This window comes from Homarus americanus, unplaced genomic scaffold, assembly GCF_018991925.1.
Source record: "Homarus americanus isolate GMGI-L3 unplaced genomic scaffold, GMGI_Hamer_2.0 scaffold5589, whole genome shotgun sequence".
Lineage (NCBI taxonomy): Eukaryota > Metazoa > Arthropoda > Malacostraca > Decapoda > Nephropidae > Homarus > Homarus americanus.
This window is the reverse complement of record NW_024736650.1, coordinates 3,219,584-3,246,380: the sequence shown is the minus strand read 5'-3', so window position 1 is coordinate 3,246,380 and position 26,797 is coordinate 3,219,584. Positions and strand designations below refer to the sequence as shown.

Sequence of the window (26,797 nt, the reverse complement as noted above, 5' to 3'; positions counted from 1 at the left end):
ATCCGGTAGCAGGAAGTGTAGCGGTTAGAGTGATCCCAGTGGTCACTACATAAACGTGACGTCCAGTGTTGTTGTACACAATTGTTTCGGCTCGCTAGAGAAGTGACATCCTTCACGATGGCGCAGACGCAGCCGCAGCCGGAGAAACGAAGCCTATGGCGGAAGTTCACGGACTGTCTGGGCACCATCTCTGTGGAGCCCATCATGTTGCTTGACGGACTGGCCTACTCCAACATGGTAGTCCTCGTGGAAAACCTTCAGATGGACAAAGTGTGCGAAGTTAATCTCAATCAGACGCGCGAAGTGTGCGGGAATCTTTCTCAACATAAAGAAGTTAAAGACAGTATGAGCAAAGAAGTGAGTGTGTTCGCTATGTACAACGGGATCATCACTGCTGTCATCCCTCTGTTCTTCATCTTGTTTATGGGTGCGTGGAGTGACAAGTATGGCAGGAAGGTCCCCCTCGCTGTCTCCACCATCGGTCACCTCTTCTACAGTCTGGGGTACTTGGTATCCTCCATGGTAGATACGTGGCCGGTGGAGTACCTGCTGGCCGTGGCACTGCTCGACTCCCTGGGTGGCGGAACAGTATCTTTCCTTACGGCCGCTAACTCTTACATCAGCGATGTCACGTCGGAGGAGAGCAGAACCTCTCGGGTGGGTCTGGCTAACAGTATATGGTTCCTCGGGGGACCCATCGGTACACTGATTGGAACTTACATATACAAAGCCGGCGGATATCAGGTTCTATTTGGAACGTCCTTAAGCATGTACGTGGTGTCCTTATTTTACATCTCGTTCTTCCTGCCTGAGAGTCACGGACCCTTCGCCAACGTGCAGAAACTGGAAATTCTGCCCCCTAAACAATCTCTGCGTCTCCGAGAGAGTGTTGCCTGGGTGTACGGCATTGACAAGGCCAACAAAAAGAAAGTGATGCAGACGAAGAGTGTCCTGAAGAGGGCAAAGAGTATCACCTTCGGCATGATGTTGAGGGACTTCCTCAACCCCAGGATTCATCGACAGCTTCAAGTGCACACTGAAGAAGAGGGAAGGTAGTGTCCGGGTGTACGTCCTGCTCCTGATCCTGTGCAACATGTTGAGGAAACTCGGTCGAGGTGAGTATTAGCTGATGTACTGCCTCTTAACCCCTTCACTACAGGGGCGTCACTTATAAGATATTATTTACTTAACGTCAGACGATTTTACTCAGCTCAGAGGGGAACCCATACACAAAGGGGATATTAGACTACCTTCACTAACTTCTGATTACTCTTTTATCTCCGTCTGTTTAGTCAAAGAGATGAAATTATATAACACAGGCATGAACTTACAATACCTCATTACTGTAAGGTCAGACGGATACAAAATTCGTGTCTGGGACGTGTATACTTCGCAATCTTCCATTTAACTTTTAAGATGCGACAGACTCTTGCAAAATATTGGTTTCCCTTCTATTATTGTTTTAACTTGAAGGTCATCATCGTAAAACAGATTTTATTCATATTTAAGACAATCTAACCTAACCTAACCTAACCTAACCTAACCTAACCTATTTAGTGACAATATCTTATAACCTGGTTTGTAATTACGTATCTCTATAACCCTCTTGAGTACGATGACTTAATTCATTGTACTCAAAAGGTTAAGCCATCGTAATCAAGGAGTTAAGTCATCGTATCTAAGGGGTTAAATCATCATACTCAAGGGGTTAAGTCATCGTATCCAAGGGGTTAAGTCATCGTATCTAAGGGGTTAAATTATCATACTTAAGGGTTAAGTCATCGTACCAAGGATAGGGTTATGTGATCATCTCCACCAAAACAATGCCCAACTGTGGGGAGGTGGGGAGGCTTCATAGATATAATGAACATATTGTCAGACACCAATTATATTTAACCTATTACCTATTACCTATTACCCACTAAACTGTAATAGTCTTTTTATCCATCGTAAGAATTGGTTCAGTTTTTTGCCATTTTTTTACTTTGTGTGTGTGTGTGTGTGTGTGTGTGTGTGTGTGTGCATAATTTTGTATACCTATGTGTTTTATGCTGCACTGAGGCCATAAGATATGAGTCATTGTATAGTACTCTCCTATGTCTTAGATTACGTCACACAGTTCTAGTCATTGTCACTGCAAGTTGCCGAAGTAAATTTTTATCTTCGGTAAATGAGAGAGAGAGAGAGAGAGAGAGAGAGAGAGAGAGAGAGAGAGAGCAGCATTCCATATAATTTGAAGAAGACAGAATTTTTGCTACTGTACATTTTGAGTTATTACCGCTACACCTTTACCTATAGATGATACTGTTTGTAGTGAAGAAGGAGGGGAGTGGAGAGAAGAGAGAGAGAGAGAGGAGGAAGAGAGAGAGGAGGAGAAAGGAGGGAGGAGAGAATAGGAAAAAAAGGGAGGGAGGGTAGGAGGAGGGGCAATAACGAGGTACAGAAAACCACGGGGCGGTTGGGTCAGCCTCAACAGACCTGCCCCGGACAACTCGCGTGCTCAGTCGCTTTGCTTGTGGTTGGAGGACGGTCCTATCTACCTGCTCCTCTCTCTCTTCGCTATTTGTCTCTCGTCAGTGTCACAACCTTTGCACATCCGCTTTGCATATTTCGTGTTTAATAACTTCACCTCCAACAACAACAAGAAAACCCCACTACTATATTCGTGAACAATACTAAATACATCGAGTGTTCTTAGGGCAGATTTTACATCCATTTCATTATCTACATGATCAAAATATTCACAAGTAAGTCAGTATAATTCACTTTACGTTTATCATATTCTAAAACTCCCTTTTAAAATGTAACTTCAATGCTTAGTTTTAACACTGTTTAATATAGCTTACAAATTTACCTTATAGATTACGTCAATATTGAAGTATGTAGCTATTTTTTTTTTGTATCATTGAACTTAAAGGGAATTATTCTTTGTGTATATCTTATTGTTTTTCGGGATGATGTAATTTTGCTGTGAATGAGGAAGTAAAATGTTTTGCTTGTGTGTGTTGAAGTAATATACTAGACGTGTGTTGTTCCGCGTTCTTCTTCTCAGGGTCTTGTGTTGACTAGTGGTGTTGTGGTGACTAGTGGTGTTGTGTGTTGACTAGTGGTGTTGTGTGTTGACTAGTGGTGTTGTGTGTTGACTAGTGGTGTTGTGTGTGTTGACTAGTGGTGTTGTGGTGTTGACTAGTGGTGTGTGTGTGTTGACTAGTGGTGTTGTGGTGTTGACTAGTGGTGTTGTGTGCTGACTAGTGGTGTTGTGTGTGACTAGTGGTGTTGTGTGTTGACTAGTGGTGTTGTGTGTTGACTAGCGATGTTGAATACGAGTGCAGTGGAAATTCACACACACACACACACACACACACACACACACACACATACACACACAGTTCTTTACACTAGGATGTTGCAATTATTAATGTATCTTGCACACTTAAATATCTTAAGTGTTGAAGCGTATTAATAACATTATAGCAACAACGCAGATAGTGGATAGTCATTTTTAACATTCTTACTGATACTGTGACTGTCGTGTGAGAGGAGGGAGAGGAGAGATGGGGTGAGAGGGGAAGAGGGGGGAAGAGAGGGGGAGAGGTGAGAGGGGGAGAGGGGGGTGGAGGAGAGCAGCTATTAAACCGATAAAAACTAGTTTGGTTAGATGGTCGTGTTTGGTGTGAGGTTAAATTCTTGGTTTAGGATTACCAGTTAAATCTAGATGTTCTTGTGTTAATATCTTTAATGATTGATAATGTTAAATATTTAGTTATTCTTACTCAGTTAACTGTTAGATGGTAAATAAATGAAGAAGAGGGTAAATTAATGATGTTTTTAGGTGGTGTGGAGGTGTGAGTTTAGTCGATCCTCCCAGACAGGTTTCGATTCCTCTCGTCAGGTTCCAGTCGATACCTTGAACCTTTGATGTCCTCGCGCTAAATATCACCATTACTTATATATTTTTTTTTATATCCACTTTGAATACTGTCCTTTGGAAGCTACGACCACACGAGGTTGGAAATTCTCTTAACATACCTGTCCTGATTTACCTGTTCTGATTTACCTGTCCTGATTTACCTGCCCTGACACACCTGTCCTACACTTCACACTTCCTGACACCTGCCTGACACCTGCTGCACCTCTGACACACCTCCCCTGACACCCACACCTGCCCCAACCCACCTTCCTAACACACACCTGCCCCAACACACCTGCCCTGACACACCTGCCCTGACACACCTGCCTAACACACCTGCCCTGACACACCTGCCCTGGATTCACCTGCCCCAACACACCTGCCCTAACACACCTGCTCTAACACACCTGCTCTAACACACCTTTCCTAACACACCTACTGCTAACATGTTGACTTACTCTTAAAAAAGGTTAATATATAGAAAGCCTGTGTGGGGTGGAGCATTAGGAAGCCAGTGTGGGGTGGAGCATTATGAAACCTGTGTAGGGTGGAGCATTATGAAACCTGTGTAGGGTGGAGCATTATGAAGCCAGTGTGGGGTGGAGCATTATGAAACCTGTGTGGGGTGGAGCATTGTCTTGGCAGGTAATCGGGAAGCTGAGACACACCGTTAGTTAGAGTGAAGGCAGGCTGCCGACCCAACCACTGACGGACCGCTTCGCCTCTACTGGACACGTTACTACCAAGGTGATCATCCGTCTCCTCGCGAGCTGTCAACACTGGGGTCGTGAACTCGTCGACTCGCGGAAGAGAAAACTATACATTTCTTCAATGTTATTTTGTTTTGTTTTCTTCCTTTTAGGTTTAAGGTGGTCATCCAAACTGTCTTTCTATAGCTCAGGTGGTCCTCCAAGCTGACTCTATAGCTCAGGTGATCCTCCAAGCTCTATCTATAGTTTAGGTGGCCCTCAGAGCTCTAAAACCTCCCTTACAATTGACAAACAGTTGCTTAAAAAGTTGAATAAATATAGAACTTGTCGCGAGGCCCATCAAACATGCTGACACGGAAAGAGAAAAATTCACTCTGGCATAATGCGTTTTTTACCTTGTACGAGTTATTCATCGGCAGTCATGCAGTCTGTGACGTTTATTTTTACATTCATGATGGTGCCTGACTGTTAGATGAGTGTGAATGTTACCCGTTGGTAGACTGTGTGTAGGGTAGAATGTTGCTTTTCCACACCATATTTGTTTTGGATTATTTTTTTTATGTCTTCAACCACCTGGACCTGTTTCATGCATAACTTTTTCATTGGTGTGCTTATTTGTCTTGTCATGCACAACCACTTCAACATTGTCATCCTAACTTGTCATGCACAGCTTCTCCAACATTGTTATCCTAACTTGTCATGCACAGCTTCTCCAACATTGTCATCCTAACTTGTCATGCACAGCTTCTCCAACATTGTCATCCTAACTTGTCATGCACAGCTTCTCCAACATTGTCATCCTAACTTGTCATGCGCAGCTTCTCCAACATTGTCATCCTAACTTGTCATGTACAGCTTCTCCAACATCCTATCAATTTCTCTCATCATGCAATCAACTTTCAGACAATCACGAGCTAACACAAAGACCAGAATTTTAACATTAACTTCACAAGTGTTTTGATTCACACGACCTTAGAAGAATGTACAACTTTTTTTTTTTTTCAACTCGTCTTTATGAAGTTATCTCGAAGGCTTTATCAAGAAGACTTGTTTTTGCTTCACACTTAAACCAGATTATATTACTTTACCACAAGATACAGTTAAATAGACTCAGAGCACCTTTGTTTATGTCCCGAGTCCAGAATGATACACAGTTATCTTGTTGAGGTTAGGTTAGGTTGGGTTAGGTTAGGTTAGGTTGGGTTTGGTTAGGTTGGGTTTAGTTAGCATTAGGTTAAGTTTGGTTAGAGTTTGTGGTTAATCTCCAGGTGATCTGTGAACTCGTTAACCACTGAAGATATATATTCAAAAGGTGTATCTGTGCTAATCGACGTCACGAGGCTCTTTTGTTTTTATAAGTAAGCTATTGGGAGCTATTGTTACAGTATTCATCCACTCTGAGACTCACACAGTGTAGCGTAGATAATCGAGGCAGTAAATTGCAGTCGTATGAAGGCGTGACGTCATTCTTATAAAGGTGTGACGTAGTTGGGGAATGCACCAATAAAATCCCAGTAACTGACCCCTTTATCGAGTACATTTATAAGAATATATTTATTTGGGTTATATAAAATATTTTCTTTGACATTGGCTTAAGGGTGTTTTATATGATGTTATATTGACGTAGTTGAGTTATAAAACAATTAAACCGTAGTTACATAATCTATGCGAGTAAATTTATATGAAAAAAATTACATTGAGTAAACTTAAAATATTTTGTATTTCAATATCAACTAAAAATGTTTTCTTTTGACATTATATTAAAAAATAGCATAAAAATTATATAAATAAATCACTAAAATAAACAGAATAATCACGGTGGCAAGACTGGACTGTACTGCCGTAATGAGCGAGCGATTCTAAACCACCTCACCTCACTCCAATTACCAAGGGGACACACGCCTCTATAGCGCACTAACTTGAGGATAAAAATTTTCTAACTTCATATGAAATCCATTTAACGAATATTGAATAAGCTGAGAATTTCCACACAGGTAAAAATATGGATTAATGTGGTTATATGTTAACTCGTATTCGTGTCTCGCCCCTAATTTATTTCACCTGTGTTTAATTACTCCTACGTTATACCTGGGAGGGTTAGGTTAGGTTAGTGTTTGGTTAGATTAGGATGGTTATGTGTTAGTGTTAGGTTAGGTTAGGTTAGTGTTAGGTTGGTTAATCTTCAGGTGACCCCAAGAAATGCTGCTAAATATTGTGACCATGACGTGAGTGTGTTATGTAAGTGTTATGTGAGTGTGTTATGTGAGTGTTATGCGAGTGTGTTATGTAACTGTTATGTGAGTGTGTTATGTAAGTGTTATGCGAGTGTGTTATGTAACTGTTATGTGAGTGTGTTATGTAACTGTTGTGAGTGTGTTATGTGACTTTTATGTAAGTGTTATGCGAGTGTGTTATGTGAGTGTGTTATGTGAGTGTTATGTAACTGTTTTGTGAGTGTGTTATGTGAGTGTTATGTAACTGTTGCGAGTGTGTTATGTGAGTGTTATGTAACTGTTATGTGAGTGTGTTATGTGAGTGTTATGTAACTGTTATAATCTGATCGTAATTATCGGTAACTAATGATCTGAGACCCAATCCTTTATAGTTAGGTTAGGTTGAGTTCCTGTTAGAGTACCCCTTATTCCGTACCTTACCCCCTTGAGGTGGCTGGCGTAGGTACCAGCCGAACAACGAACCTTAGACTGAGTAAGGGGCAGGTGTTCAGGGAGTCGATTAAAGGGGCAGGTGTTCCGGGGGGTCGATTAAGGGGCAGGTGTTCAGGGAGTCGATTAAGGGGGCAGGTGTTCAGGGAGTCGATTAGAGGGCAAGGTGTTCAGGAGTCGATTAAGAGGGCAGGTGTTCAGGGGAGTCGATTAAGGGGTTTCTGTGTGTCAGTCCAGTCTCTTGGAGTTCGATTATGTCCTCTGACCGGCGCCGATAACTCGTCCTCTGTGTCTTGGCTGTGGGAGGCGGCTGGACAAGGAGGGTGGGGGGGTAAGGGAGGGTGGGGGGTAAGGGAGGGATATGGGGAGAGGGAGTGGTGAGGAGGGAGGGAGATGGAATGGTGAAGGAGGGAGGGAGGGCTAGGGAAGGGGTAGGAGGGCTGGGTGTTGCTGCTAGGGGCTCTGCATGTGGTCTAGGGTACACTCTTGTGTTTGGGAGATGCTGCAATACATTAGCCCGTAGGCGAGGTGGTACGCTAGCCTGCCCCTCTCTCTCTCTCTCTCTCTCTCTCTCTCTTTGTATGTGTCTGTCTGTTTTCCTGTCTCTCTATTGTTTAATATTTCTTCTCTCTGTCCATCTATCTCTCTGTTTACCTGTCCATGCACCTGTCTACCCACATACCACTTCACTACTGTTCTGTCTATTTCTCCAACTGTAAACTGGCCCCCACTGTCAACCTTACATGTGTGTGTGTGTGTGTGTGTGTGTCTACCTTCACGTCTCCACCACACACCTGTATTCTTCTCTCTCTATGTTAATCTTATCCTCTTCCTCGTGGTCTGTAGGGTGTTGGGTGTAAGGTATAAGAACAGATGGTGTAGAAGGCACGTGTAGGTGTAGGATGTAAAGGTGTAGTGAGTATGGATAGGGGGAGTGTAGAGGTGAGTTGGTGTGTACTCGCGTGGCCATCAAGGTGAGAACATACATGAGTACAAGGTAGAAGTTCCGCCCTCTACCGCCTCCGCCTGTGACCTCTCCCCCTCTTCCCCCCTTCCCCTCCTTCCCCCCCCCTTCCCCTACCGCTGCTACTAAAGATACTCCCGCTAAAATACTCCTACTTGTGAGAATTTAAGAGATAAGAGTTACTGATAAGAGATGGCCATGTTGTTCTTCGGTTAGATTTAGGATGCGGCTGTGTGGTGATTGTGGGGGGGGGGGGGGGGGGGTGAAAGAGGGGAGGGGAGTATAGCAGTGGTGAGTCACGTAACCAAACAAAACAAAAGCTGTGACTTTTTTTTTGTCTTTGTTCAATTACCTTTTTTTTATATCTTATTTTGTTTTATTTATACTTTTATTATTGTTCAGTTTTTTAATTATCTTTTTTATGGAGGATTTTTTTTACGTAAAAGTTTTATCTTGTTGTTAGTCTTTTGTTTGTGTCTGTTGTGTAACTTTTCTTAAGCTTGACAAAACATCAACATTGATTCACTGTCTCACGATTCCTCCGTCAGGCAGTTCCTCCTCTTCCTCTTCCTCCTCCCCCTCTTTCTTCTCCTTCTCATCCTCCTCTTCATCTTCCTTCCCCCCCTCCTCTTTCTCTTCCTCCTCCTCCTCCTGTTGATGATAATGTTGGAGTGATGGTATGTTCAGGACTCCTTCCTTCTGTCCTTCCTTCCTACCTCCTTCTTCTCATCTGATTCTTCTACTCCTTCTTCCCCTGCACCCTCCTCCTTTGTACATATACCCTTCCTACCTCTCCCCCATGTTCTTCCTATCAAGCTCTTCCTACATCCTTATCCTTCCTACCTCCTCCTACCAGCCTCCCTCCTACCAACCTCCCTCCCACACAGCAGTAATCACCACAACTTAAACACCTCATATCGTGGTCTCACTCCCACACCTCACCCACCCACCACTACCCCCCACACCAGCCCCCCCTCATAAAAACACACCGAATACATTTTCTTCCGGTATCAGATTTCCATATAAACGACATTTTTATCAGATGAAACTCAGGAAGGATTTCAAGGCCTCTCGTAGATATTGGTGTCGTACCTGTAGTCTGGACAGGTAATTGACACACTTACCTTTATTGTAGCGTATAATTTTGTGTTTTTGTAATGTATTTCTAGTTTATTCAGTCATGGATTAAAGAAAATGGGAAACAGATAATTTTTAGTGTGAAACAGAAATTTTATTGATGAACAAATCTGAATAGCTTTTGACATATTGTAAACAAAATCAAGAGTATTTTTTTACGATAAACTAAAGTTGTTGTTGTTGTTTTTGTTGTTGAGGGTTAAAAGCTTGGAGGAAAACATGAAACACTGTAACAAGCGGCCGAGAGTTAGAGTATGGTACTATCGTAGGAGAGGATATGAGTGTGGGTGGATATGTGTGTGGGTGCGGGTGGATGTGAATGGATGACGATATATATGAGTGAGTGTGTGTATGGGCGCGACTAATTATGAACGGGTGGATGTGGATGCGGGTGGATGTGGGGTCTAGGTGAGTGATCGACAAAACCTACTCAGCAAATCCTTAAAAGATGATACAACAACAAATTAACTCACAATAATCTTCAATTCATTATAAAACAAAACATTTCATAATAAACTGAACTATAGATCGTAACTCATTTTACTAACCTGACCTGACCTGACCTGACACTATTACATCTAAGGTTGGTGGTGGTGGTCTGGGTGCTGCTGTTATCATGCTCTACTTAGCCTCTGGGAGCTGCAAGATTACGCACATCATCGTGGAGAGAGAGAGGGAGGGAGGGAGAGAGAGGGGGAGAGAGAGAGGGAGGGGGGGGAGGTGAGAGGGAGGGGAGAGGAGAGGGAGGAGTGGGGGGAGGTGAGAGGGAGGGAGGGAGAGAGAGGAAGAGGAAGAGTCAATACCGAGTTCAAATTGGTGTTCGTAATGTATTTGGCCAGGGCAAAGGTGTTTACAAGACCCGGATGTCACGACCACGAGCAGGAGACAGACAGAGGGAGGTTAGGTGAGGCGGTGGTGGACGAGACCCTCAGTGGTATAACGTGTAGAGGGAAGCACTGAGAGAGGTAATGGACTTTGATGGGGTATTGGCCAGATTGGGTTAAAAGCTCCATTATCATCCTCGTCGTTTTGGTGCCTGTAAGATTGTGGTGTTTATTCGAGGCACGTGAAGCTTAGGTGGTGTTGACGGAGGCGCAGAAGGAGGTACTCATGCGAACAGATGAGAAGGGAGGGGGGAGGAAGAAGGTCTCACTCCTCACGTAGATATTTTTTGTTGGGGTCTTTGGGTGGGGATGAGGCGAGGTGGTGGCGTGTATGGTGATGTAAGTACGAGAAAAAATCAAGGACAAAGACCGAGGGAACGACAAGGGTGCAGTCCGTCGTCCATAAAGGCTCTCACTATTGACCTGCCTCAAACAATGTACATGGTGGTGGTGGGGGGGGGTGTAAGTGTCGACACCATTATGTAAACCTGAACTAATGTTATAATCAAATCTCGAAAAACAGAACCCGGATTTAATAAGCGTTTCTAAGATGATGTAAATAAGAGTATAGTGAAGAATGATAAAGGGGGTGGAAAGATGAATGAGAAATATTAAAAAGTAAATAAAAATAAATAAAAATTACACAAGAATAAATTAACAAAAATATACATATGAGAAACTGAGATTCAATACTTTTTTAAAATTCAAATTATATAAAAGTAACAAAATGTGAAATTAACCAAAAGAATAATTAAAACAAATTAGTTATCAAGAGGCCCTCAAGAGCTACTGTATATCAACAAGCGCCTCAAAGTAACTGAAGCTCCGAAACACTACTCACTGCTTTATATAGACGTATGTAAATGATTCACTCAGAGTTATGAAGTGTTGTTTATCGTGGAGTTGAATCCTAAATGTGTGTGTGTGTGTGTGATTTATAGATTTTCGAAGTGCTATGAAAATATTTTATAGTCTCTCTCTCTCTCTCTCTCTCTCTCTCTCTCTCTCTCTCTCTCTCTCTCTCTCTCTCTCTCTACATGTATTCATCCCCGGTATATTAACACAATCAACAGGTGTCATCTGTTGATTCCCTCAGCCACACCCTCCACTAATGAGATCTTCCTTCCCTCCCTCAGGTGCCTACATGTACCTGTTCACCCGCCAGGTACTTCACTGGCAGGCCGCCGACTATGGTCTCTGGGTCACTTACAAGAATCTGCTGGCAACGCTAGGTGAGTGTGTGGCCTACCTGTGACCTACCTGTGGCTTACCTGTGAGTGTCTATCACCTACCTGTGACCTACCTGTGAGTGTGTGACCTCCTTTCCCTAACCTTTGGCAGCATCTTTCCCTCCTCCCTCCTTTGTCATTCCCTCCTCGACATGTGATACCCTCCTTCTTCCCTCCCTCCCTCCATCCATAGAGCTCTCACTGTCATCATCATCATTCTTTCTTTCTCAAAAATCATCAATATTCCTTTCATCCTTCTCTCCTACCAACCACTTATATATTATCTCAGGATCTTCTGTGACCTGGTTTCATGATTCTTATTTGACCTCTCATCCGTTTCAGGGTCACTCGTGGCTGTACCGGTACTGAGTGCTGGGATGAAGGTGTCAGACAATGTGCTGGCCATGGTGGGGGCCTTCTCCTCAGTGTTCGACTATGTGCTGTATGGCCTCGTCTCTCAGGATACCTATTTCTTCATGTGGCTTGGTGAGTCCTCTTGGTTTAAGTTGGGGTAGGGTTAGGTTAGGTTAGGGTAGGTTATGGTAGGGTAGGGTAGGTTATGGTAGGGTAGGTTAGGGTTAGGTTACGGTAGGGTAGGTTAGGGTTAGGTTAGGTAAGTTTAAGTTTGGTTTGAGATGAGTTAGGTTAAGTTAGGGTAAGTTAGATTAGGTTAGGTTAGATTAGGTCAATTCCTGGGAAGAAAAACCTCACCTCGTTATCAAATACAGCATTAAGTTAATTACCTCAGCTAATCAGGATAATGGCATTGATCATTAATTAATTACACAAATGTCCTTTTTTTCCACTCGTCTTGTCTAACATCCACACATTATACTGTGTCATGGCGCCTTGTAACTGATATAAATTAGATTAATATTTCTTTAGTAATTTTTGTAATATTTAATTTTAAAAGAATGTTTTATATATGCATTAATAATCCACTGATAATGTTATACTTGAGCCTAACCTAACCATCCATGTGAGGTTAATAGTGCAGTGGAAGGTCACTTTGTTGTGAAAATTAATTAATAGTTATACTGCCTTGTGTATACTGACCACAGGTGTATATCACGTTTGATTACACACTGGCATTAATTACCACTGTTATAATGATAATAATTAAAATACTGTAATAATAATAATAGTTATAATAATAGTCATCATCATTATCATTATACAGATTTATGATAAGTATACAAACATTGTATACATAAATACTGCTGATTTTATTATTATTATTATTTATTATTTAAAATAATACATAAATAAATTTTAACCCCACTCTCCCCTCAGCTCCCGTGGCCGCCTTGCTGGTCAACTCTTGCGCTATTGCCATCCGGGCCATGTTGTCCAAATACGTGGCCGCCGACGAGCTAGGTAAGTCCCTTCTGTCTCACCAAGTCACTCATCAGACACACACACTCTCTTAACACTACGTACAAACACAATACACGTGCAGGAAGTTGTATAGAACATAAATTCATTTGATTTATCCTGAAGGAGTGAGTGTTAGGGGCAGTGAGGATGCAGCATATTGAGGACTTTAAACCCTCTGTAAACAAGGAGGTTATGTGACTGATATTGAACTCTACCGTCTTTCATTTCCTCAGGTATTAAGTTAGGTGCCCATAATGCTAACACTAGTGACATTATGTGTTGCCTCAACCTGTACGAACCCATAGAAGAATAATGACCTGGTTATTCAAATGGTTCGTATATTAACATGGGGGCGTTCTTTAGGTATCGTACACTAACACGGCATTCTCATCACGTAGAGAGAGTTCTGCTGAGTCTGCCTAAAGTCTAACTGTATTGGTGGGCGGTCTGGCTCTCTTTCTCTCTCTCTCTCTCTCTCTCTCTCTCTCTCTCTCAATGACCGTGGCTTGGGTGTGGCTTCATGGCTTGGGTGTGGCTTCATGGCTTGGGTGTGGCTTCATGGCTTGGGTTCCTGCCAGGTAGCTGCTGTGGGGCGTCAGGAGGGGGTTGCAACATGACCCTGCATTTTAGTTTTTTGTGGCCCGGTAAAGGGTTGAAGGATACCTAGATGGATGGACCCCTGCTGCTAGGAGAGCCACGAGACTCAGGTGGTGATGGGGCCCCTCTTTTATACCTCCCCAAGGTAACCACCCTAAATGACGCCGTTCTCTTACCTGGTCCTGAAAGCGTCCATGGAGAATCGATTTATGTGTCGCATCATTAATATTTAACCTGTTAACACCTGATGCTTATCATTCTACTTTTATAACTGATTATTATTAGCTATAATTATATCATACATGAAGAATATTATATTAATTAGATCATTAATTCACCTAATAACTGACCTGAAAGTAATATAAACAACAAAATCTTGCAAAACGATAACACTGATAAACACGACGACATTCAATAACAAACCCTGTCATGTGGGGGATAAGAACGCGCGTAAGTGTTGTGTGTGTGTGATGATTATATTATGGAGCGAGTTCATCCTGAGACAGGTCGTGGATAATTTGTAGTAGATAATGAACCTCACCTCACCTAAACAGGTAACTGGACCCTAATGATATAAACCTGGTTAATTGATTGAAGATTTTTAATGAAGACTGCAGGTATTAATTAACTCAAGGAATCTGTAGCTTTTCAGAGTAGATTCTGTAGCAGATTAGTAGATGTTAATGACACAAATTTATACTTGTGTGGCAGTGCAATGGCGGTGAAGGTCAGGTTAGGTTAGGTTTGGTCTGGTCCAGTTAGGTTAGGTCTGGTCAGGTCAGGGTATCTTAGGTCAGGTCAGGTCAGGTTAGGTTAGGTTTGGTCAGGTTCAGTTAGGTTAGGTCTGGTCAGTTCAGGGTATCTTAGGTCAGATCAGTAAGTAAAAGCATTAGCGGACCTGGGCGGTAACTAATGCTTAAACACTTTGCTTACAACACAGCTTCGACCTCAATGTTGAAGAGCAGAGTGTGTCCAGGCGGCATGACCCACCCTCTGCTTGTTCCTGCTTCTTCCTGTGTCTTCCTGCTTCTTCCTGTGTCTTCCTGATTCTCCCTGCGTCTTCCTGCTTCTCCCTGCTTCTTCCTGCTTCTCCCTGCTTCTTCCTGCTTCTTCCTACTTCTTCCTGCTTGTTTACCAGTGCCATTTCTGTCTCTCTTCTGCTTGAATGTTGCCTGAGGCAGGATTACACGAAATTTAGCCCTCCTAAGCTTATTCCATCTGATGATTAACCCTACCAAGGCTAGGTTAAGTTAGATTTGGTTTGGTTAGGTTAGATTAGATGGGGTTAGGTTTGATGAGGCTAAATTATGTTAGTTTAGGTTTGGTTAGGTTACTATATGTTAGGTTAGGTTAGCATTAAAGCGATTAAATCTTCAGATGAAATAAGAAGGGGGTGTTAATCTGTAGGTGATCCTGGAGTTTCAGTAGCAAGGAGTGATACCTCTCGTAGTCTGACCAGGTATTGTCACATCGGGTCATGAGTATTGTTGGTGGTCGGTGTGGTGTAAAGGAAGCAATACACAGTGTTTACATTACTCAAAAGCACTCAACATGACACTCAGTCCTCATACTAATACTGTAGTTGATTCCCTGGCCTCGTTACTGTCACTCAGAGTCCAAACTACATCATTACCGTCACTCAGAGTCCAAACTACATCAATACCGTCACTCAGAGTCCAAACTACATCATTACCGTCACTCACGAGTCCAAACTACATCATTACCGTCACTCATGAGTCCAAACTACATCATTACCGTCACTCACGAGTCCAAACTACATCATTAACGTCACTCAGAGTCCAAACTACATCAATACCGTCACTCAGAGTCCAAACTACATCAATACCGTCACTCAGAGTCCAAACTACATCATTACCGTCACTCAGAGTCCAAACTACATCATTACCGTCACTCAGAGTCCAAACTACACCATTACCGTCACTCAGAGTCCAAACTACATCAATACCGTCACTCATGAGTCCAAACTACATCATTACCGTCACTCACGAGTCCAAACTACATCAATACCGTCACTCATGAGTCCAAACTACATCATTACCGTCACTCACAGAGTCCAAACTACATCATTAACCGTCACTCAGTCAAGTCCAGTACAAAACTACATCGTACCGTCACTCAAGAGTCCAAACTACATCATTACCGTCACTCAGAGTCCACTCATGAGTCCAAACTACATCAATACCGTCACTCATGAGTCAAACCACATCGTACCGTCCTCAGGTCAAACTACATCATTAACGTCACTCAATAGTCCTAAAACTAGTATTGAAATCTCATGATGAATAACGAAGTGAACATTGCAACATACGCTTTACAATTTTAATTAATAATACTAAAAAAAAAATCCTAACCACACCTAACCACCCAACCACACCACATTCCTTAACCACCTTCTCTCTCTTTTTCTTTTACCTGACAAGAAGACCTTACCTTAACTACGGCTGTATCTAGGTGAGCGTCATTGCGAAAGAAAATCGGTATAGAGACATTGTTGTGAAGGTGTGGTCTGTGAAGGCTAAGGAACAGTGGTCTTGACTACTGGATGAGAGAGAGAGAGAGAGAGAGAGAGAGAGAGAGAGAGAGAGAGAGGTGTAAATGAGTCCAATGTTTCATGGTAATTAGCATGTGTGTTTGTGTGTTTTGTATGATAAGGAAATAGTTAAGTAATACCTTTTTTTAGATGGAAGAAAACGAAGTACAGTAAAGTAAATAGACAAATATTAGTTACATATAGAAAACGGGTCAGTAGTGAGTAGCTAGATATAGAAAATGGAGTGTTAGTGACCAGTTATAGAAAATGGGATGTTAGTTACCAGTTAAATAAAGAAAATGGGGTATAAGTAATCAGTTAAAGGTGTAATGGTTATTTAAAGCCTCGGGAATAAGGTATGGCGTCACTGTCTTGGGAATATATGATGTTACAGTAAGTTTGTGTGTTTTAATGTACGTTTGATTACCAAGTTGAAATTCACGTTAATGTGAGGTAGAACGGAGAGGGCTGAGAAGAGGGAAAAGAGAGAGAGAGAGAGGGGGAAGGAAGAAGGAGAGATGGGGATAAAAGAGAGAGAGAATGAGAGAAGAAAGAGTGGGAGTGAAGAGAGATAAAGAGGGAGGAGAGTAAGAGAGAGCGAGCGAGAGAGAGAAGAAAGAGTGGAAGTGAAGAGAGATAGAGAGGGGGGAGAGTAAGAGAGACCGAGTGAGAGAGAGAAGTAAGATAGAGAAGGGGGAAAAGAGATAGAGCGTGAGAGAGTAAACCAGAGAGAGACAGAGACAAAAAACAGTGATAAGTCTATTAACCAACTAGACCGTGTGATTTGCTGATCCCTGAAATAGCTGCGGTTGAAACAATAAGTATTTCAGCACTCGTCCTTACCATCTGATAAAAACAGTGTACCTTGGTTTTGTCTCTTCCCTGCCTCCCATCTTCATTCTCCCTCCTTCCTTCCTTCACATCTTCCCTCCCTCCCTCCTATCTTCCTTCCCATCCATCTACTTTCCCTCCCTCTCTCCCTCCTATCTTTCCTTCCTTCCTTCCCTCCCTCAAACTCCTCCCTAGGCAGCACCAGACTCCCAGACGGGGTATTAGAAAGTTATTTACACATTAGGCAGCAAAAATAGTTTCTCCTCTCCCTGTTTTGAGAAAAGTCACCCGCATCTGGTAAGGTAATGACGTTCTTACCTTTATGGGATGAGAATAAACCACGCAACCTCTAAAATTTACCTGTTGAAGGGAAAATGGGAAGTAATTATCTGTTGGAGGGGAAAATTAGGACATAATTACCTGTTGGGGGGGAAAAAGTCTGCAACTTTTAGAATAACAAATGTCTTGACTCGTGTCGGAGCAATAGACGCCTCACATTCTTTCCCCCATCCCATCCATCCCTCCCCTCTCCTTTCCCTCTCCCCCACTCTTCCCTCCCTCCCCTCTCCCCACCCCACCCTTCCCCCTCCCCCTCCCTTCCCCCTTACCCACCTCTTCTGAAAGCCACGAGGTCGCCAGATGTTGACACGATCCTCCTGTGTTTCGTCAGTATCAAGTACAGGTCATCATCGTGTCTTTACCAATCAAAAGACACGAAAATAGAACGATTACACTCTCCAGGGCATAGTTGACCTGTTATACCAGTTGTTAGCCGTTCAAGAGTATTCATTCATCGTGTGTATCCGAGTAAGTGGATAGTCTACTTTTTTTTTGACGTATCCAAGATTTTCATTCATTTTTTGTTGTTATATTGAGTCATGTAAAGGTGTGGCCTCTGTATAGGTTTGGTTAGGTTAGGTTAGGTTTAGGTTAGGTTAGGTTAGGTTAGGTTAGCAATAGCAAAAAAATTTAAATGTCCCGCGAGTAACAAGACCTGACGGGGTAGTACTTGTTGAAGTCGGTCAGGGGGTCAAGGTATTAGTGACCCCCTAACCAGACGCTAATTTGTTTTTTTTTTCTGTTCTATTGCTCTTGGGAAATATTCTACGCTTAGCAAGTGGTAGAGTGACGCAAACATTCGACCTAGTTTGTCTATTCACCAGAGAATGTAAAGGTTATATACCATGGGGATTGGGATAGTCAGTGAGGTCAGTGTAGGGGTGGATACGTAGTGGGATGAGGTGAGTTTTAACCTTCTTCCTGGGCCTCAAGATTCCAGTGAGGATGAGGAGAAACACGTCACTGATAGCACATACTTGAGAGGATCTGCCAGTGTGTGTTTCCTCTGCCACACACACACACTAATATGTCACCTTAATACCATCTCTGTGTCCTTCACTCTCGACCTCCATCTCTGAAAGGAATCAACATTGCATTGCGAAAACAAGAGAATTGCGTCAGTTGCTGCAACACTTGAGAAAATCTAACATTAACACTGTGTTTCATTTCACTCTTGATCTCTAGTAAATAGAATATTGTTTTAGCTGTATCTCTTCCTTAGGCTTCAACCGATATGGATTTTATCGCGATATAGAATCTATTAGGAATATTTTAACCATGGAGAATTTAATTTGAATAAGATAACTATTAAGAAAGCCTAGATAAACTGTTATTGTTTTTACCGATATAGTTAAGAGAACTCTACTCTTAAGCTTGATGGTGAGGTGGTGATGATGGTGGTGATGATGATGGTGGTGATGATGGTGGTGATGATAGTGTTGGAGAGACCTTGATGGTGGTAGGTAGTAGACCTTTTTGGTGTGGCAATAGTAGAGGTGGTAGACGTTTAGTAAGTATGACCTTCCTTCTTACACAACAGATAAGTATCACTGTTGTTGCTCCTTTACACTAGAGGTACTGATGTTATTGACTGATCTACACACACTCATAACCGGACAACTCTTTAACAATTCATCTGTGGCGTTCAGGTAAAGTAATCCGGATTTTGACTTCATTTCTAATTCATCGTTTTAGTGTTAGTAGACGGATTCTGTTTTAATAGATCGATTCTCGTTTTATCATTTTGTTTACCATTGTTGTATTTGTTTTAATTACTTTTACATTAATAGGATTATATCAAGATTACCCACCTTATTCCACCTTCAGAATAACCACTAATGCTAACCAAACCACTCTAACCTAACCTAACCCCCAGATAAAAATTAACTGGGTTGTTTAATCTTCATAGATAGACTCACATCAATATTACCAAACACACAGCACCCCAGTTAGTTCCCCGGATACACACGGACTTCTCACTAACTCTCTTTATCATATTGTTCTCAGTGTGTCCTTCTATGTTGATGATGGCCTTGTACAGGAGACAAGTTTTTAGCTCATAACTTTCCATTGTATTGATGACAGAAACCGTGAACCGTTTCGTTTACGTGATCGTGGGATGGAGTCGATCTCGTGGTGGTTTGTGATGGTGATGTGCGATTGTGGTGAAATATGTAGTTGTGTTGGTGTGGTGGTGAAGTTGTGTTGGTGTGGTGGTGAAGCTGTGTGCTGGTGTGTAGTTCCTCTCGCACTAAGGGGAACATGTGTCAAGATTTCTTACATTGAAGCCAAAGTTAATATGTAATTTAACTTTGTTGTTTTGATTCTTAAGCTTCGATCTTAACATTAGCGATTCCTTCTTGCCCTTGATGAACCTGTCTGGTGTAGTCAAGAACTAAGCAAATCATCGGATGTTTATATCATTGACAAACAAACAGTACTGCCACACTTCTCTATCACCTCTGAACTACCTCACTAATGACGAATCTGGATGAAGGCAATAATACAAAGACGTGCGTGTGCGTGCGTGTGCGTGAGGGAGTTCCTTCACACCCCTCCTTGTTAGACTCCATATTCCTACACAGGGAAAAACTTGCCAACACACACACATCACAGATCTTAGTTTAGAGTAACGTGACGCAATCTGACCCCAGCGTAAAAGTGCACTAGAATCCATTTACAGACGTTCTCCACACTACTCTCTCTCTCTCTCTCTCTCTCTCTCGAAGAATGGCGTAGCTTCACACCTTCATCGTTTCTTAGGTCGTAGAGTTTATGTTGTTTCTTCCTTGTGTATGCTGTTCTGTTTTCGTCCAGTTCTGTCTGTTTATCCTTTCGCCAAACGACGTAACTCTTCTCCCCCGTCTAATGATGATGTTCCCTGTCCTCCTCTATGTTCCTTGATTTACTACAACAACAACAACAACATTTCACCTACTCCTCCCTTGCTCAACCTATCCTCATCCCACCCTTGTAACTATCCTCTCCTCACCCTCTCCTCTCCCTTGTCCTCCCCGCTGTTAGATTCCTCCCCGAGACTTCAAGCTTCACGCCGTCTGACCATTACCAAAGCATCCGGGATTTGTATCAGAAGGTATGGTGCTTGAGGCCGGGATGGTACTAGTTTTTGTGGTGTTGGGTGTGGCAGTGGTGGGAAGATTTCACTCAGGACGGGTCTTAGTTACACACTGATTTTTGTTTCATTTATACGACCTGTTAAGGGAGAGAGGGGGGGGGGGCGTTCTTGAGAATGATTTAAGGAAAGTGTGGATTGTGTTTAGGTCAGTTGATAGGTTTTTCTTTCTTTTTTTTACTTTCTTACTTTTTTTCCTTCCTTCTCTGTTCCTTCCTTCCTCCCTTTTCTTTCCTTCCTTCCTCCCTTTCCTTCCTTCCTTCCTTACTTACTTTCTTCCTCCCCTTTCCTTCCTTTCTTCCTTCCTTCCTTCCTTCCTTCCTTCCTTCCATCCTTGAATCCTGGCGCATGTTGGGGGGTCAGAAATACTAGTCGTGCTACAGTGTAAGTTCTAAAAACGTCGGTGACATTTACAGGTCAGTCAGTGGTGTTGGGCCAAACTGTGCCTCCTAAAACCCTTTCCTTCCTTTCTTCCTTCCTTCCTTCCTTCCTTCCTTCCTTCCATCCTTGAATCCTGGCGCATGTTGGGGGGTCAGAAATACTAGTCGTGCTACAGTGTAAGTTCTAAAAACGTCGGTGACATTTACAGGTCAGTCAGTGGTGTTGGGCCAAACTGTGCCTCCTAAAACTGTCTGGCAGGTGGGGTAGGTTAGCGTTAGGTTAGGTTTGGTTAGGTTAGGTTAGGTTTGGTTTGGTTAGGTTTGGTTAGGTTAGGTTAGGTTTGGTTTGGTTAGGTTAGGTTATACTTAAAGTCAAATAAGGTGAAGGCTGATCTTCAGGTTGATCCACAAAATGTCTTAAAGATTTTACGTCAACTTCTGGTTTGGTGACGTCGGACTCTGATGTAAACAAGGAAGCGATTGTTGTTTGTGTTTGTTTAGAGAGAGAGAGAGAGAGAGAGACTAATAAAACCTGAAAAATTTAGAGATAGAGAAATAAATAAATAAATAAAGAAAAAAAACAAAAATGAAAAGTCCAGACTGGTAAAGGAGAGATGCACTGTGAATATGATGAATAAATTTGAGGTTCTTGCCAACTTTTAATGCGAGTTCCTTCAGTTCTGGCGCGACCTAACTTGGCCGAGGCTCAGAGCATTATGGAGTTTTATCATCTTTAAAGGGGTTTACCTCCCAGTGGCGCCTCCTTATGGCTCAAGTGATATATATAGACATTTTACAGCTTATGGTCCTTACATGCGTCTCATCTCTATCCTGGGTATTATTTTCTTTCCGTGTTTTGGCGATCAATATTACGTATTTTTTCGTCAATAAATATTACAAAATTAGTACTGTATTTATGTATGCATTAGCGTAAGGGTATTGTATATGTATTATAGAAAGACTTACTGTATGAATATGTATTATTGAAAGACTTGTGTATATGTATGAGTGAAAAATTTTAGTAATTTATTTTTTTTTCTGGGCAATATTTCACACGTATCAGGATCCACTGTTATTGACATATGGAGTTTCATGCCACTGAGGATTTACGATCATAATACGTCGCATCATCCTTACAGAGTCATTACACTAATTACGGGAAACCAGTTTTTAATGAAATGAAATCTTGGAAGCATTCGGTAATTAATACGACTTAAGAGTTTAATCATCTCAGCTAATGTCTTGAGATAAGTAGTTCGTGTGTGTGTGTGTGTGTGTGTGTGTGTGCGTGTGTGTGTGTGTGTGTGTGTGGAGACAGGTAAGGCTCTCAACAACATATAATAAAGTGCTGTGGGGACGTGTCCAGGGTCGTATCTTGTTAGTAATGGCGAGAGTTGTATCAATGAGTTGTTTACCATCTTATTACAGCCATGTTTGGAAGCGCCATTACGAAACCGTGTGTCTGTTATTCTAGGTATTACATTTTTTTTCCCAAACTTCGAGCCACACAGATGTTCAGGGTCACACAGATGCTCAGAGTCACACAGATGTTCAGGTTCACACAGATGTTCAGAGTCACACAGATGCTCAGAGTCACACAGATGTTCAGGGTCACACAGATGTTCAGAGTCACACAGATGTTCAGGTTCACACAGATGCTCAGAGTCACACAGATGTTCAGGTTCTCACAGATGCTCAGGGCTATACAGCTCTACAGGGTCACACAGCTGCTCAGGGCCACAAAGCTACTCAGGGTCACAGGGCTACACAGCTTCACAGGCAGGATGTAGTCGAGTGTTACAGTATTCCAATAAGATTCTGGGTGATGATGAGGTTAGGTTAGGTTAGGTTAGGTGTTAGGTTTGGACAGGTAGGGGGAGGAGGGGGAGGAGGAACGTCGTGTGGTCTGGATGGTTGGGGGGAACTGCGTCTCAAAACCTGGCAGTCACTATCTAACCTAACCTAACCTAACCTCTAACTTATTTAACTTAACTGTAACTAACTTTACTTGAACCTAACCTAACCTCAATAATTAAGTTCACCTCACCGAATTTCACTTTAACTAACCTAACCTAACCTAACCTAACCTAACCTAACCTTCTAAAAATTACTGGATATTGAGATCTGCTGAGCGAACTATTGTAGGGGAGTAGTTCTGTAATTTAGTGATACTGGAGGTAGTTGAGGCCAGTGATGGAGGTTGTGGAGGCCAATGGAGGCATCAGGTGGAGGTGGTGGTGGAGGCCAGAGGATGCAGTAGACGGAGGAGTTTGTAAGTGGTAGTGGTGGAGGCGTAAAATTGGGGGAGTTGGAGGTAGTGTTGGAGGGGGTGGAGGAAGCTGTATTGGGGGTTGTATTGGGGGTGGTGATGGAGGTGGTTGTGGGGTGGTGTTGGAGTGGAGGTAGTGTTGGAGGTGGTGGTGGAAGCTGTATTGGGGGTGGTGAGGGGTGGTGGTGGGTGGTGTTGAGGTGGTGGTGGTGTTGGAGGTGGTGGTGGTGTTGGAGGTAGTGCTGGACTGCCACTAACGGAGCCGCTGCCCAACTCGTCCAGGGTTTTTTTTTGTGTGTGTGTTAGCCTGGAAGGATCTGCCGAGAATAACAATGTCGAACCTCCGGCCAAGGAGACCAAATGAAAATACTGTGTGGGGCGATATATAGTGTGTGACTCTTACACCGTGTGGAGAAAGATATATTGTGTGTGAGTTATAACTAGAAGACCTTATAGTGGATGTCATACTAGGAATAATTAATACACGATTATGAAACACACACACACACACACACACACACACACACACACACACACACACACACACACACACACACACACACACATGAATACACACACACACACACACACATGAATACACAACAGTAGACATATAAAAACAAATAATGTAACTTTGATCTTCTTTGAAAATTTACACTCTCTCTCTCTCTCTCGACCTTGTAGGACTGCGTAGTATTTTGAGACAGCCGGATAGGGACTAATTTAAACCACTTGTCTTTTTTTGTGTGTGTGGACAGATCCTTGTGCGTTTGTGTATATCCGTAGGTCTGTGTGTGGGGAGGTGTGTATACTTTACGTGCGCAGGTCTATGTATTTGCGTGTGTATGTGTCTGTTTGTATATTTGTATTTTTGTTTTAATTTTTTGACGCTTTACCAATCAAGTATGTTAAATTTAAATGTGTTTCTGTCGTGTGCTGAGGCCGAGTCCAACACACACACACACACACACACTCACACTCACACACACACTCACACTCACACACACACTATGTATTCCAGGTATATTTTTGGCGTATATTTTGCCCCCATTGTTTGTAAATATATTTTTTACATTTTCTTCCCTCTTGGTCATCCTCCCACAGCAGCCCCCCAACACGTACACTTCTCCCACAGCCCCCCAACACGTACACTTCCTCCCACAGCCCCCCAACACGTACACTTCTCCCCACACCCCCCAACACGTACACTTCCTCCCACAGCCCCCCCCAACACGTACACTTCCTCCCACAGCCCCCCCAACACACACACACCACTTCCTCCCACAGCCCCCAACACGTGCACTTCCTCCCACAGCCCCCCCAACACGTACACTTCCTCCCACAGCCCCCCAACACGTACACTTCTCCCACGGCCTCCCAACACGTACACTTCCTCCCACGGCCCCCCAACACGCCCCCCAACACGTACACTTCCTCCCACAGTCCCTACAACAGCCCCTCTCACAGTCCCTCCCACCCCCCTACATTCCTCTCTGACACACCAACCTCCTACACCAAGATTCATCACTCTATCATCTACTCACCTGTATCTGTGTGCGTCTGTTACAGGTAAGGTGTCGGCGGTACTAGGGGCGCTGGACGGGGTGATGCCGATGATCAGCTTCTCCCTCTACACCGCCGTCTACCACTCCACCGTCGACGTCTTCCCAGGAGCTCAGTTCTTCTTCGGTACCTCCGCTAACATCCTCATGGTCGTGATCTTCATGTAAGTTATTGGGGTTTTAGTCACTGTCTTTACTTGGCGTCATGCAGCAGCAACAACAGGAGTGAGAAGTGAGAGGAAATAAAGTTTTGTTGTGTTACCTCCCTTGTTTTACCCGACAGGTCAGAAATGATTATTTTCAATGTTTATTTATTTTCATTATCGTTTGAAGACTTTATTGAATTTTATAATATTTTTTTTAGTGGTAGTGATTTATTTTTTCTTTAGGCTTGCTATTGGTAATGTGTCAATAGTGTCAATTAATTGTGTGTCTTAAAGTTGCTCTCATATACGACATCGACGCTAATGACATGATGTGCAAACCCAGGTCTTTAACTTCCACTTAGAGATAAAAATTCCTTATTTGACACAAGAGATTCAGTTAATGACATTTAAAACTTCAGTTACCTCATCGTGAATGGAATGATGTTAAGACTTGGTCGAGAATTAATCAATGAATACAAGTTATGACTCACTGGGCATGACGACCCTGAAAGTTGCCTCATAATGGTCCTTTTTTTTTTTACATTGTCTTAGTCACACTTGAGGCGTGATCAAGATTCTCTAAATTGGGATGAGTTAAAAAAAAGAAGAGATTTAGTCGTAAAGGTGAATACAATTGGACTCTTGTTTATACAGAATCTCAGTTACCATTCACGTATACACCTGTCATGACCCCGGATACTCTTCACCACCTTCACATATTGGTACACAAGGTAACGTGACTCTCCCTACAGCGTGGTGATGGTGAGTGACAGAGGCGCCAACTACAGTGTGGAGATGGCCATCCCCGTCACTCCTGAAGGCCCCGTCAAGGAGAAGAGTCTCGTGATGCGTAAAGACTCCCACTGGCTCATAGAAGAGGATAATAAGAGCAAGATTCGCCTGTCCACCATCCTGCTGTCTACTTTCAACTTCAGCATCGAGGCCCCTATGATAGAGAGTACCTTCAGCAAGCCTCTTGAAACCATCAATGAGGAGCCGGATGAGGAGGAGGAGGAGGAGGAGGAGCAGGAGGAGGAGGAGGGTGAGGAAGAAGGGGAGAGGAAGCCAGAGAGAGAAGAAAATAGCAATTCCTTCGACAATGTCGCCTTCGAAAACGGAAACGAAATCTAGTGTTTATGCTCAAACATTCGTGTTATATGTTAATAATAGTGTAGGTATTGTTTATAATGATGCCTTATGTATGTACAAAGATGTATGGTACTAGAGACGCACGTGTAACAGCAAGAGCTCTTTAACTGCTTAGGCGAGGCTGTAACAGCTCTCGCGTGCACGACTCGGCTTAACAATAGGTTACTGCACAATCTCTGCACTATGACGTGCTCTGAGCATCAACCATGACATTATCTGATCATGATCACTGGCAGCCTGACTGATCTGTGATCATGATTGTAGACTATTTCCTGTAAATATATCATTAGATGTATTGTACGTTAGGATTAGTATGCAGTGTTTTAGTCTTACTTGACGGGAACATACACAAGTTAACCTCAACAGAGACGTATAGGGAGTTCCTTATATAGTACAGCGCCATCTATTGGTGGTGAGGAACACCGCCTTCTGTTTTGTGAACTTGTCGTAGGTTCCCGGCGACGGGTGCTCTCTAGTAGTGACCCACACCTGCTCCTGCCTACACTCCTGGGGTGTACTGCCTACACTCCTGGGGTGTGCTGCCTACACTCCTGGGGTGTACTCCCTACACTCCTGGGGTGTACTGCCTACACTACTAGGGTGTACTCCCTACACTCCTGGGGTGTACTACCTACACTCCGGGGTGTACTCCCTACACTCCTGGGGTGTACTCCCACACCCCTACTCCTGGGGTGTACTCCTGGGGTGTACTGCTGCTGGGGTGTACTCCCCACACTCCTGGGGTGTACTCCCTACACTCCTGGGGTGTACTCCCTACACTCCTGGGGTGTACTGCCTACACTCCTGGGGTGTACTCCCTACACTCCTGGGGTGTACTGCCTACACTCCTGGGGTGTACTCCCTACACTCCTGGGGTGTACTCCCTACACTCCTGGGGTGTACTGCCTACACTCCGGGGTGTACAGTAACACCTCACCCACACAACTACACAATACTCACCAGGAA

The 26,797-nt window shown here is 43.1% G+C and overlaps 1 protein-coding gene across 1 annotated transcript; it reads left to right on the top strand.

The window, feature by feature from the left end:
* On the top strand, positions 1–26,496 carry LOC121872299 (proton-coupled folate transporter-like). Its single transcript, XM_042374995.1, is given in 7 exon segments — positions 1–1,010; positions 1,012–1,115; positions 11,405–11,500; positions 11,840–11,983; positions 12,791–12,874; positions 24,544–24,700; positions 25,435–26,496. Coding segments are annotated over 7 exon segments (1,857 nt in total). The 5' UTR covers positions 1–117; the 3' UTR covers positions 25,814–26,496.
* Positions 26,497–26,797: the final 301 nt, after the last annotated feature.